At 34.5% G+C, this 13,805-nt stretch overlaps 1 protein-coding gene and 1 non-coding gene across 2 annotated transcripts; both read left to right on the top strand.

Moving 5' to 3' along the window:
- The first annotated feature begins 919 nt into the window (after nt 1–919).
- Nucleotides 920–3,206, top strand: LOC108840492 (protein ALTERED PHOSPHATE STARVATION RESPONSE 1). Its single transcript, XM_018613321.2, has 4 exons — nt 920–1,835; nt 1,919–2,046; nt 2,127–2,350; nt 2,429–3,206. Exons 1-4 carry the CDS (start codon nt 1,025–1,027, stop codon nt 3,069–3,071), a joined length of 1,806 nt encoding a protein of 601 aa, XP_018468823.1. The 5' UTR covers nt 920–1,024; the 3' UTR covers nt 3,072–3,206.
- A 5,018-nt stretch (nt 3,207–8,224) lies between these two features.
- On the top strand, nt 8,225–8,535 carry LOC108844650 (uncharacterized). The gene is made up of 3 exons (XR_008945355.1): nt 8,225–8,274; nt 8,351–8,418; nt 8,513–8,535. It is a non-coding gene; the product is annotated as an uncharacterized LOC108844650 (transcript).
- The last annotated feature ends 5,270 nt before the right edge of the window (nt 8,536–13,805 follow it).

The raw sequence follows: 13,805 nt of genomic DNA, 5'->3' as shown, positions 1-13,805 counted from the left end.
ATTTATGTTAATGAGAGGTGTGGAGTGTAAAAGACATGATATAAATTTGTATTAGTTAGGAAGATATGGGAGATTATATTGGAGATGATCAGTAAGGTAATGTAGGGTTAGTATGTTAACAAAAACAAAAACTTCAATTTCGTTTTTTGAAGCTAAAGTCGTGGGTTTTGAGTCCAGGAGAATTAAATGGACTAAACATTAAAATATGTGCATGTTATTGTGAGCATGTACTTTTCAAGCATGATATCATTTTGAAATATAATTCTAATACTTTGCGTTACTTTGAATCTCAAACCTTTTTAGTTTTAACTTTTAACTTTGTTACCTTTAACTTTCCAAACCGTCTTTTTCCACTTTCTATGCTTCAATGATTCCCATAGTTGAATACTGCACGGTTCTTAATCAATAGCTTCATGTCTTTCTTCTACGAGGAAAACGGCTCTTATTTTTAAATCGTAATCATTTACTCTTTTTTATAGCATCAATCATAACCATTAGCTTATGAAAATGTTACTGCGGTGATATAAATGTCCTTTTGAAATGTATTAATGCGTTATATACTCGCCGTAGCTGCTAGGATGGGAGGCATGAACGTAGCTAGGAAAGACAACATCTAATATAGCCAACTCAGAGTGATCTAGTAGTTAAAGGATTTAGTTACGGTTTCAGTCACTGTTGGTTTACTGTAACGTATAAGACCGCAAGAATATAAACAAAAATATTCAGAGGTCTACAGAGAATAGCTTGAAAATTCAGTTCAGATTTTTAACAATTATATTAACAGAAAAAGAAAACTGAAGGATAGTTTTTTTTTCTTGTTTTGTCAATTTCTTAAGTTGAATATCTATTTAAAATTTTAAAAATTAAAAATTAAAAATCAGAAAATAGATGTTATTTATGGGATCCCGCCACAGCATTGTCTTAAAACTCAATTCACTCTCTGTCTCTAATTCACCAACGGATAAATCACATATCTATGTTCCATCCAAGTTTTTGAAGCACACAGCTTCTCCGACCGACCGTTATGGGCTGCTCACCCTCGAAGCTCGACGGTTTACCAGCCGTAGCTCTATGCCGCGACCGCTGCAACTCACTGGAGGAGACCCTCCGCCGTAGCTACGCACTAGCCGACGCTCACTCCGCTTATCTCCTCTCTCTAAACACGGTCGGTCCATCTCTCCACAGATTCTTCGATCAAGCCGTCGTGGAGTCTCCCCCGGATATTAACTCCGAAACTTCTTCGCCGGAATCATCTTCCCCGGCTCACTCCGTGAGCACCGGCTCAGATTCCGATTTGCCTCCAAAATTCGATTCCGACTGCGAGGAAGATGGAAACAAATGTCATCTCTTTAGATATCCGAATAATCATGAACCGTTCCACTCCCGGAGTTACGAATCCGGCATTAACACGCCGCCTCCTCCTCCTCCGAGTAACAACGCTTGGGATTTTATCAACTTCTTCGAGAGCTATGAGTTACCGTACAATACTACGAATCTCAAGGATTTGAAGGATAAAGAGACCGCTCGTTGTCTTGACGAAGACAAGTCGAAGAAGAATAACAAGGCTCCCATTCGCAAAAACGGTGAGAAGATTAGAACAGAGGAAGACAAGTGTGTCCTAAAAACCTCAGAGAAGAAGAAGAAGAAGAAGAAGAAACTTAAACCGGAGAAAACCAGAAAACCAAAGGATCGAAACGTTTCTTCGGATTTCTCGGAAGTCACGAAGCTGTGGCAGGAGATGTTCAAGAAAGCTTCAGAAGCAGGGAGTGAGGTTTCTAAGATGTTCGACACTTCCAGATTCAGATATTTTAACCAGAAAACATCAGCCTTTCAAGGTAAATGCTCTGTTTCTTGTTAACGCCACGTCACTCTCTAACTACTTCTGATTCTGTCTTTTTTTTTTAATATATATTATCAGCTTCTTCGAATGTTGTCTACGCAAAGAAGATGACTCCAGCGGAAGATTTTGGATCTAGCTTCAGTAATCTTTCATCTACTCTGAAGAAACTTTTCATGTGGGAGAAGAAACTGTACCAAGAAGTAAAGGTAAAACTCAAAAAATGCTGAATTATTTAACATATAGTTTTTTTTTTATGTTCCTTAGTATTTTTTTTTGATTTTGTTAGGCTGAGGAGAAACTCCGCACGTCTCACATGAAGAGATGCAAAGAACTGAGGAGATTGGAAGGGAAAAGTACAGATGTAAACAAACTGGAATCAATTCGTTCTTCGATTCAGTGTTTGTCTACAAGAATAACAGTCTCTATCCAAATGATAGACAACATATGTCTTATGATAAACAAGTTACGCGACGAAGAACTCTGGTCACAAGTGAAAGAATTGATCCACAGGTTTAACTGAACTACTTTTTTTTTTTACCATAAGTTTGGTTTTGAGTAAAACTCAGTTCTTTCATTGTCTCAAATTAGGTTGTCTGAGATGTGGAGGTCTATGCTAGAATGTCACAGTAGGCAATCCAGAGTAATAGCAGAGGCTAAGAAGCTTGATAAGATGTCATTGAAGGGTGATCTAGACATATCTCAGCTTGAGCTTGCCATGGAGTTGAAGCTGGAGTTGAGAAACTGGAGCCAAAGCTTATCGAACTGGATAGATGCTCAGGCTCAGTATGTTAAGGCGTTAAACAGCTGGCTGATGCGGTGTCTGAAGCAAGAGCCTCAAGAACCAACACCAGATCTCTCAGAAGAGCCACCGTTGTTTGGAGCTGTGAACAGCTGGTCACAGTCCCTAGGGAGATCAGATGGTGAAAAGGAATTTACGGAAGCGGTTTACAAGCTCTTGATGCAGGTAAGCCGTCAGGTGGAGAAACGAAGGATTGAACTGGAGGAGGAGCGGAGGAATGTTAATGGAGGGGATAAGGATGTGGAGAGGAAACTTGTGATGCTAGAGAAGAAAGAGCAGAAGATGCAGAGGAAGATGAAGACGGTGCCATCTGTTGAATTTGTGGGGAGTTCGAATCTGAAGTCTACCATGGAGGAGATTTTCAAATGTGTGGAGAAGTTATCTACAAACTTAAAGCAGAGTTATGAGGAACTTGACTTGATGTGCACGTAATGCTTCGTTTTTTTGGCTTCCGTTCTTCTACATTCTTGTCTATTTTTCTCTTTTGTTCTTGTAGATTTTAAAGTTTGCTTATTAATTTATTTTGGACAATCATATGTGTATGCTTTTAGTGATTTTTGAAAATTAGATATATTCTTACCATGAAATGCTCTTATGCCTGTGACTATGATTTAAGAAAACTTATTGCGAATATAATACATTAGTTTGCCCTTTGAATGAATCAGAATCAGAACCAGAGATGAAACTCAGACGAACGATGATATTACACAGAACAAAGTATAAAAAGAGGGACACATCGAACATGTTACGTGGGCCAAAGGAAAGAGATATATGATTAGATATATCTGCATCTAGATCTTAAACTTTCTGTCTATAGCTTTCTTGTTCTCTCTTATTATATACTCGAACAACAACCTCACGCACACATTAACCTAGCTCGCGAATTTCAATAGTATCTGTCTTATTATATAACGTGAAAGAAGCCCATGCGCGCAACTCTCCTCTCTTTGTTACCACGTACGTTCTTATTTTCCATTGTGTTTGCACTTGCAAGAGTCTTCCACTTTTACGTTGTAGATGAAACCCTCTCTTCGACTAGTCACGTTTTTCTGCACTTAGTAAGAGAATACAAAATTCGAGTTATCAAATCATTATGCTTTCGTTGGGCCATCTCAATCATCTCATGGAGAACGTTGGTTGGTAGTCTACATGTCACTTACCTCTTTCCATTAAACTTATATTATCATAACCGCACAGCTAATGCATTATTAGAAAGCAAAAAAATAACAAAAGTATTCTTCAACATTTAGTTTTAATATCACCAGCCACACACTCAAAACATCTTCACCGGAGTCGTTTCTGTTCAAAGAGAAAAAATGGCGAATATTGAAAGATCATCAGCTCTTATTATAGATCCAAGAACTGGTTTCTGCAAGACAAACTCAACATTCTACAGTAAGCGCAACCCGTTGAGCCTCCCGGCTAACCCTAACCTAGACGTCACGACCTTCATCTCCTCTCAACCGCACCGCGGCACCACCGCCTTCATAGACGCCGCCACTGGCCTACGTTTAAGCTACACCGATCTCTGGAGAGCCGTCGACCGCGTCGCTGAGTGTCTCCACCGTGAAGTCGGGTTACGTAGAGGCGACGTCATCCTCATCCTCTCCCCAAACTCGTTCTACATCCCCATCGTCTGCCTCGCCGTCATGTCCCTCGGCGCCGTCGTCACCACCGCCAACACACTCAACACCGCCGGTGAGATATCCAAGCAGATCGCAGATAGCAAACCGATGTGGATTTCTTTTTTTTAAACAGATTCGATATAAGTAGAATTCGGTGTTGCCTGTGGATTGGATTTGGTGTGCCTAATTGGGTATTGTAGGTATCGTATATTAATTCCAAATGTTAGGTAGTATCTGATTTTCAGTATATTATTGTAGTGCAAAATAGATGATTTGTAGAGAAATTGGTAACAATGATTGTTAGCTGGAGAAAGACAAAATAATCTAAACTATTAAAATTGAAGTACACTTAACTATGTCCCCTTAAAGTTGCTCAAATATTACAAAGGACTGCCACTGCATTTAAAACAAATAATTAATCTAAATTACTATTATTATCTAACCGTATTTGGCCAGATTTGGCTGGATGATTTACTTACCAAACTTTTTTTTTCTGACATCACTTACCAAAAACTTAAAATGTACATTTAATATCCTGTGCATTGTAGTTTTATATCTTATATATTATACACATGACATTGAAAAAACCTGTCAAATGTTACTGAGTCACCGCATTTGTATTTTTAATTTTAATAATAGCATTTACATTACAGAATATTTTATATATACAATGTAATACTTGCACAAATAGATTAACATTTGGGTTGATATATAGATTCAAAATTGTCATCAATAACGATCCAATTAATCATTTATAAAACACAGTAATTACCAATGGTTTAGAAATTTATAATGATTTTATAAAATTAAAAACAATCAAAACAATCAATAACCATTATTAAAAAATGTTTTCAATATATATAAAAAATACAACAAAAAGATTAATTTCATATACTAACTTAAATTATAGTTTTTATATTTGACATTAAACTTGAAGAATATAATATATATGATTATTTATAAGATGATACATATAAAATACTATTAATTATATGATTATTTATATGATGGACCAATACAATTAATTATATGATGACATATATAGGATACATAATAGTGACTAGGGCTGGGCGTTCAGGTATCCATTCCGTTCGTTTCAAATCTGTTTGAGTTTCGGATTTCCGGGGTCAAAGATTTCAACCCCGTTCATATATTTCTAAATTTCAGTTCGAATTATCACTAGGGCTGGGCGTTCAGATATCCATTCGGATTCGTTTCAGATCTGTTTGGGTTTTGGATTTCTGGGATCAAAAATTTCAGTCCCATTCATCTAAACTATTAAAAGTGAAGTACAAATAATACTTAACCCTTAATTTTTCACAATAATTACAAAAGATTGCCATTAACCTTTAATTTAGAGATTTTAGAATATTAATTAATCAGCTACATTTAATTATAGACTAAACGAATATCTTTAACATATATACTGTTACCTAAAAATTGGGTTCCTCTTAACAATAAAAGGAATGTATAAAAAAGTTATTAGAAAATGTATTTAGTTTTCTTCACGTTGAAATCACAACGAAAACATATGTTGACATGTTGTTAATATTTTTTATTAAACCTATCCCACTCAGATCAAAAAATATATATCACATGCCTTTTTTTTGAACCACATCATTATTCACAAAACAACCTAAATATGTCTAATTTTGAGTCTATTAGATAAGCACACTAATTTACTTATAAATATTTTAACCATTTAATCTGGAAACTTATGTTAATTGGCTATTTCTAATTTATACTTTATTTCATTAATGGTTTATTTATTCACTTACAAAATTGATCTTTTAATATTTTAATGCCTAAAACAACATTATAATCTAAATCGAAACGGAGGGAATATATATGTATTTTATTTGTTTTTTTATTATTTATATTCATGTTTATATATATATATATATATATATATTTGTTGTTTTGATTTATATTAATGTTTCTATATATATATATATATAATAAAATAACACTTACCTATTTTAAGTGATTTTTACAGATTTTCATTATTTTAATCAATTATAATTCCTTTATTATCTTTACTAAAAAATTGACATCATTTACTACAGAAGTACAAAACAAAATTTGTTTGTTTTCAATTTTTTTTTTTAATTTTTACATTCATTTCTCACCTATTTAACTATTTCATTAATTATATTTACTATAATATATTGGCAGTATTTATTTTACATATTAACTATAATAATCAACATATTTAAAAGAAATTACTTTATTTGTGACAAGAATTTAAAATGGCTAACAAACTATCTTTTATTTGCGTTATGCTTACATAACCAGTTAGACATAACATTCTGTATCTATTCAACTATAAGTTATTTCTTTTGGGTATCAGTTTTTTTGAGTTTGGATTCATTCGGGCATTGCAAATTTTATGTGGGTTTTGAATCGGGTTTTCCTGAATCCAGATGAATTCGGTTATGATATATAGAAACCTACAAATATCCAAAAACTAATGTATTTGAAACCGGTTCGAAAATTTGTACCAAAAATAACAATATTAACCGATTCATTTTGGGTATTTTAAATTCAAACTAAACTTAACCTAAAAATAACAAAATAACTAAAAGTAACCATATTACCTATTTGATTCAGGTTTGATTATGATGTATAGAATTCTAAAACTATTTAAATACTTATACAATTAACTATATTATAATACGTATAAATATATAATAATAATTATGAAAAACAATTATCAATTTATAAAAATGTGAAAATTAACACCCGCACGGGTGTGCGGGTTAAGTATCTAGTAATATTTAAGAAGTGAGGTGGAGAACGATCTATAAAAAGATGAACAATGATAATCTTTCACCACATTTCTCTAAATAGTGATAATAAAATATTATATGTAAAAGTTTCTTGTCACTGGATGTTAATTAGTACATTTTGAGAGTAGTTGGGTGACAATGTATTATAATCATTACAAATTCTTATAGTATGCAGTATTATTTGAAAGAACAGAAATATAAATAAAATCTAAAATTTCTCGTGAAACAACACAAAACATCTTCTTGCAAGGTTATTTCAAAAACCAAGAAGCTATAAGTGAAACTTTCAATTTAGAAGGATGGCTAAAAACTGGAGATCTTTGCTACATAGACGACGATGGGTTTCTTTATGAACAATACTTAGGTTCACTCCTGAGGTGAACTTATGAGTTTACCTTTTTCCTTATTTCAATTATATTGCCATAAATATTAATGTCACATAAATAAATAAATTATAAAAGAATAAACTTTAAATCATAAATTCTAAATTCGAACCATAAATCCAAATCTTAGATCTTAAATTTTAAACCAAACCCTTAACCCTAAACCCAAACCTATACCCTAAACCCAAACTATATACCATAAATCTTAAATCTAAATTTAAATTCTAGATCTAAACTCAAACCATAAACCCTAAATCCAAACTCTAAACCCTAAACCCAAACCCTAAACCCAAACTCTAAACCCTAAATCTTAAACCTTAAACCCAAACTGTAAACTATAAACCCAAAATTTTCAAATACCTTTGGGTTAATGATCATCAAATGTATTTTCAAATACATTTTAGGGTATAGAGTTCGGGTTTATGGTTTACAGTTTGGGTTGAAGATTTAGGATTTAGGGTTTAGAGTTTGGGTTTAGGGTTTAGAGTTTGGAGTTTAGGTTTAGAGTTTATGATTTGAGTTTAAGGTCTAGGATTTAAATTTAGATTTAGGATTTAGGGTATATAGTTTGGGTTTAGGGTATAGGTTTGGTTTTAGGGTTTAAAATTTAAGATCTAAGATTTGGTTTTAGGGTTCGAATTTAGAGTTTATGATTTAAAGTTTATTTTATTTGTAATTTATAATTTATTTATTTATGTGACATTAATATTTATGGTAATATGATTGAAATAAGGAAAGAGGTGAATTCATAAGTTCACCTCAGGGGTGAACCTAAGTATTGTTCTTTTTTAATGTTGTGGATCGATTGAAAGAACTAATCAAATACAAAGGCTATCAGGTATAAAGACTATATGTGTAGTATTTGACTAATGGTGTAAATTTTTAAAAGCTTGCGGTTTTTATTGGATAAACAGGTGGCTCCGGCTGAACTAGAAGCTCTCCTCATCCCTCATCCAGACATTCTTGATGCGGCGGTTATTCCGTACGTGAACTTTTACAATTACCATGTTTTTCACTCGAAATCGATAAGTTTTGTCTTTTAGAACATCCAAAGAACATAACTTTTCTTCTGTAAGGTTTCCTGATAAGGAAGCAGGACTGTAACATCCCGAGTTGTGATATGTGAAAAGGCTTAAGAGAATTGATTTGGCTACTATGTCACCAAAGTTGACTTACCTTTTCCGTCACACCTCCGTTTAGAACTCCAGAGTTAAGCGTGCTTGGGCTGGAGTAGTGAAAGGATGGGTGACCTATCGGGAAGTGATTCGCGATACCGTGTAAGTGAGGCCAAAACATGGGAAAAGGTCGGGTGGGTGATTGCAGGGTCAGTAAACAATGATTTCGAGCCTTAGAAAAATTAACGACCGACCGTCGGATGGGATGGGGCCCACGGGCCGAGAGAGCGGGCGTGGGTGGCCCATTAGCCGTTGGCGGATCGGGGCGTTACAAGTGGTATCAGAGCTGGTTAGCCGTCTCAGTTCTGACCTGAGAGGCGTCTTAAGACATGTCGTGGGGCGCAACGAGGACGTTGCGTTCTTTGAGAGGGGATGAATTATAACATCCCGAGTTGTGATATGTGAAAAGGCTTAAGAGAATTGATTTGGCTACCTATGTCACCAAAGTTGACTTACCTTTTCCGTCACACCTCCGTTTAGAACTCCAGAGTTAAGCGTGCTTGGGCTGGAGCCGAGTAGTGAAAGGATGGATGACCTATCGGGAAGTGATTCGCGATACCGTGTAAGTGAGGCCAAAACATGGGAAAAGGTCGGGTGGTGATTGCAGGGTCAGTAAACAATGATTTCGAGCCTTAGAAAAATTAACGACCGACCGTCGGATGGGATGGGACCCACGGACCGAGAGAGCGGGGGTGGGTGGCCCATTAGCCGTTGGCGGATCGGGGCGTTACAAGGACAATATCCAATGGCTTACGTGACACGAAAACCTGAGAGCAATCTCTCTGAGAAACAAGTTATTGACTTCATCTCTAAACAGGTATATTATATAAATGATCACAAATGACAAAACAATACCGCATATTCTCTCTTCAAATTTTAAAGAGTTGGTGAGAAAATGATAAACATGATTTTTATGAGCAGGTGGCACCTTACAAAAAGATAAGAAAAGTCGCATTCATAAACTCCATACCAAAGACTCCATCCGGCAAAATACTTCGCAAAGATCTAATCAAGCTACCTACTTCTAAGCTTTGAAGTTATCTATTTGCAAGATTCTCACTTTTTACTGTCCTCAGAAGAAAGAAATCCACACAGTAATGAAGCAAGTTTCTCTCCTGGTGTTGACACATCAGACTTTAAAATAAATATGAGAATGACATGTCAATAAATGAAAAAATTGTAAGAACCACTCACAACATTTTGTCTCTCCACGTCACATTTCTACGCTCTCTTCCTTTCTCGATAAAATAGCTCTCAACAATCAGAAAGGTTTCTTTGATCTCCCCCTCTCTTCCTCTTTCAACCTGATCGAGAAATCAGATGTGGTCTTCGCTCTCTCTCTCTCTTCCTCTTTCGCATCGATGAGAACAACTTCGGAACCATTGATCGTAACTTTTTGATTCATAGGCAAAGGGAAGACGAACTGCGACGGGACTTATAGGATTTTTTTGGCGAGGCCCGCGGTTGTGTGAGAGCAGAAGACGATTCCTCTGGACCAAGAAAAGGAGAGGCTGGATTAGTGGTCGGAGTGGAAGTGTGAGAGGAAGAAAGCGACAGAGGAGAGATCGGCGGAGGAGAGGAACGAATCGACGATGAAGTTAGTTTTGGAGATTCGGTTTGGTTGCAGGATTAGGAGAGGTGAGAACAGTGGTTTCAGGGAGGGTGTAGAAACGGAGGTGAAAAGTGGTGATGAGTAGAGTTCTATAGAATTGAGGTTTAGGGTTTCTGTGTTACCGTCGTTTAGGGAAGAAGACAATGAAGGAGACAAAGGCTGAAGAATTTTAGACCCAATCAGGGATCTTCATCACTCTCTTCTACGGTTATGTGGCTGAGGCCGACGAAAGTTCCGGCTTTTCAAGTCTCTTCTCCGATAACAACCTTTTCCGGCGGCCTATGCCAGAAACCAACAAACCTAATATTGTTTAAATGCTTGGTGTTGACAAACCTAATATTGGTGTTATCGGAATATTGTCCCTGGAGAAAGTCTGGTGGCGGCAGTACCAGAGAGTCACAAGAAGTCTTGGCCAATATGGTTTGGGTTCGCGAAGAGGTAAATACCTTACTTCTTTTTGTTGTTATCACCTTGTTTGATTGCTGGAATGGTTACTTGTTTAGTAGCTTTAGTAGTTAGAAAATCATTAAAATATTTGAACTTTGGACTTATTGATCAATTCTAGAGAACTTTGTCTTCTTTGGGAGGAAATATGTGTAGTACAAGATCAGTTTCTCATATTTGCTTCAGACACTTGAGTAAGCACCGTCTATAACAGAGCATGAGCTCTAACCACAAGATCAGTTTCTCATATTTGCTGCAGACGGACTATGGGAACATCTAAGCTACCACTGATTCTCTCTACCTATGTATGATGTATCACAAACAACGTTGATGTATCAAACAAGTAATCCATCCTCTCAGTTGCAGGAAAACTGTGGTTAGACATCCACAACATCAAATGATAGCTCCTTGCGGTAAGAAGATGCATCGTATTGTCCACATAAACTTTAAAACCATATGCATGCCTTTCAACAATCTCATTTGTGTGTTATTTTATTAAACTGTTCAGGATTGGACCATAATTACGGTAATGTGACGTGAAGACACAGCAGCTTATCTCTGTGGTACACTCCTCTACATGGAGACTAATGTTCTTTAATTTGTGAAATAGATTTTTATTCACTCGTAATAACTGTTATTGCAGGTTTTCTTGGATCAGCATCGTACAGGTCTTGTATTTGACTCAGGCTTTAGTGGAGAAGGTTAATTTTCTTTTTGCTGTTTACATATCACATATATTTCTGTATTCCTAAGTTAGTATATGATTGGTTTATGGTCGAAGTAGAGTAGTTGTAGTAAACACAATGGGTTGAAGCTGAAACAAAGAAGAAGATGGCGATCCTAGAAGATGATGAGGAAGAGGATGAAGGTGAAACAGAGGAGGCTCATGTGAAGAAAAAAAAGCCAAAGAAAGAGACGCAGTAGAGTTTTTTTGGTTAAATTTAGAGACGCAGTAGAGTACCTTTTTGAAATGATGCAACTAATCGGAAACAAGACTTGTTTGAATCTTCAATCTTGCATTGGAAACTTTTTGAATGATCCATATTTGTTCTCAAACGAAAAGCATAAAACATGGGAAAGAAGAAAAGCAACAACTCAAGGAAGTTATTGAACGCTACTGTTATTTTGGTTAGTTAAAAATCTTTGAGTTTGCTTGATATATTAATCTAAGTCTAGATCTTAGATTGTCAAGTACTTATTTTGTGGCTTAAAAGTATGGACAAGGTATGGAGAAAACAAAGATTACTAATCTGATTTTCTTATATAAATATGTAGCATAAGATGTTGTGTAAGATATGAAATATTCGGTTTATCCATCTCATCTTTGCTATCTACTTGAGTACATTTCATTCTCTCTTTTTACAGCAAACCTTTCTACTTATTACTTATGGATTTTACCAAAAGAAACAGAAGAATATATACATATTAACGATATATTATGAGTATGTAGGAGATTCTCAACAGATTCTCGAGTACTCGTTCGGAATCGTTCTATCCAAGGAAATTTTGTTTTAGTTTTTTTCAGTGTTTTTAAAAGGGGAAATTCTTGGGTTCACCCCACCAATAGAATTTCGTTATTTTATATTCAGTATTTTTAAGAAAGGAAACAAAATATTGCCAAGTTATATTATATTTTTAAACTAGAAAAATAAAAATAAATAAAAATAATATTAACCGCAAACAAAAACACGTTTAAAAAAATATATTTTTAATACTATCAGCAAACACTAAATCCTAAACCCTAAATACTAAACCCTAAACCCTTGGATAAATCCTAAACTTTTGGGTAAATCATAAACTCTTGGTAAATTCAAAACATTTGGATAAATTCTAAATCCTAGAATTTAGGATTTATCCAAGGGTTTATGGTTTACCCAAATGTTTAGGGTTTAGTATTTAGGATTTAATATTTTGCTGACTGTGTTAAAAATATATTTCTTTTAAATCCAAAGATTTAGTATTTATCCAAGGGTTTACCATGGATTTAAGGTTTAAGGTTTAGTGTTTTGTTGACGGTATTTTAAATATATTTTTTTGCGACTACTATTATTTTCTATTTATTTTTTATTTTAAAAACATAATAAAACTTGGCAATATTTTGTTTCCTTTTTTAAAAGATACTGAATATAAAATAACGAATTTCTATTGGTCGGGTGAACCTAAAAGTTCACTCTAGGGGTGAACCCAAGAATTTCTCTTTTAAAACCGGATCGGCTAACGAATCAGAAATATTTTGGTTTATCGATTATTGTGATTCGATCAGTTCGAATCGAGTTTGATGTGATTAAACTATTAATGATATTACTACTCATGAACTCCTACACAATTTCAGAATCCAAAATTAGAATCAGGTTGATGAGATTATATCGATCTGATCAAATATTAATGTACATCACGGTTTTGCGGATATGAAGAAACTTTTTATTATTATGTAGATTTTTAATTTGCGTATCTGTTTGTCCATATACGTATATAAATATTAATTTCTCAAAATATTTAAATGTAAGAGAACAGAACAGCAGAAATTTTCTCAGAGACTTTTGTGAATATGTAATATTTTTGAAGTTTGTTTGTTTAAATTGATAATGCAAGAAGAAGAACATTTAAATTGCTATATATAATACATGACAAACACATAAAATAATTTCCACACGTAGAGCAAGTGAACCAAAATATCACTTTCACTTCGAAAACCGTTTTTCAAAAAAGAAGATAACTGTCTAACTTTTTAGTATTTAATCACAAATTAGGACAAGAAAACAAATATGTAAGAAAATATGATAATTGTTTAGATTATAAATATCTTAGTACAAAACTTAGGATTAGTATCAAAAGTGTATTTATTTATATATTAAATTTATGAAGAAATCCCGCAGCGTAGCGCGGGTAATTACCTAGTTGTAATAATGTTGTATGATTCTAGCATGAGCTTACTCGAGTCTCTGTTGCATTTAATATTAATTTAAAACAGAATTCATACCAATTAAACATGACAATGGTTGAAAAAGCTCTCAACATTGTTTTTGGAGCTCTCTTCCGAAAGTTGCTGTGGTTCACTTGTCAAGTAGAGTCGGATCAGTCGAATAATAATACTGAAAATATGATATTATGATTACTTTATTTGGTAATTTGGGGCCA

Source organism: Raphanus sativus, chromosome 1 (genome assembly GCF_000801105.2).
Source record: "Raphanus sativus cultivar WK10039 chromosome 1, ASM80110v3, whole genome shotgun sequence".
Taxonomy (NCBI): domain Eukaryota; kingdom Viridiplantae; phylum Streptophyta; class Magnoliopsida; order Brassicales; family Brassicaceae; genus Raphanus; species Raphanus sativus.
This window is presented reverse-complemented; position numbering and strand designations above follow the sequence as displayed.

Excerpts from the sequence above, each read along its gene's own strand:
- LOC108840492 (XM_018613321.2), top strand. The coding sequence starts at position 1,025 with ATGGGCTGCTCACCCTCGAAGCTCGACGGTTTACCAGCCGTAGCTCTA. Across the intron at positions 1,836-1,918 it reads GAAAACATCAGCCTTTCAAG|CTTCTTCGAATGTTGTCTAC; the intron begins GTAAATGCTCTG and ends ATATATTATCAG. Across the intron at positions 2,047-2,126 it reads AACTGTACCAAGAAGTAAAG|GCTGAGGAGAAACTCCGCAC; the intron begins GTAAAACTCAAA and ends TGATTTTGTTAG.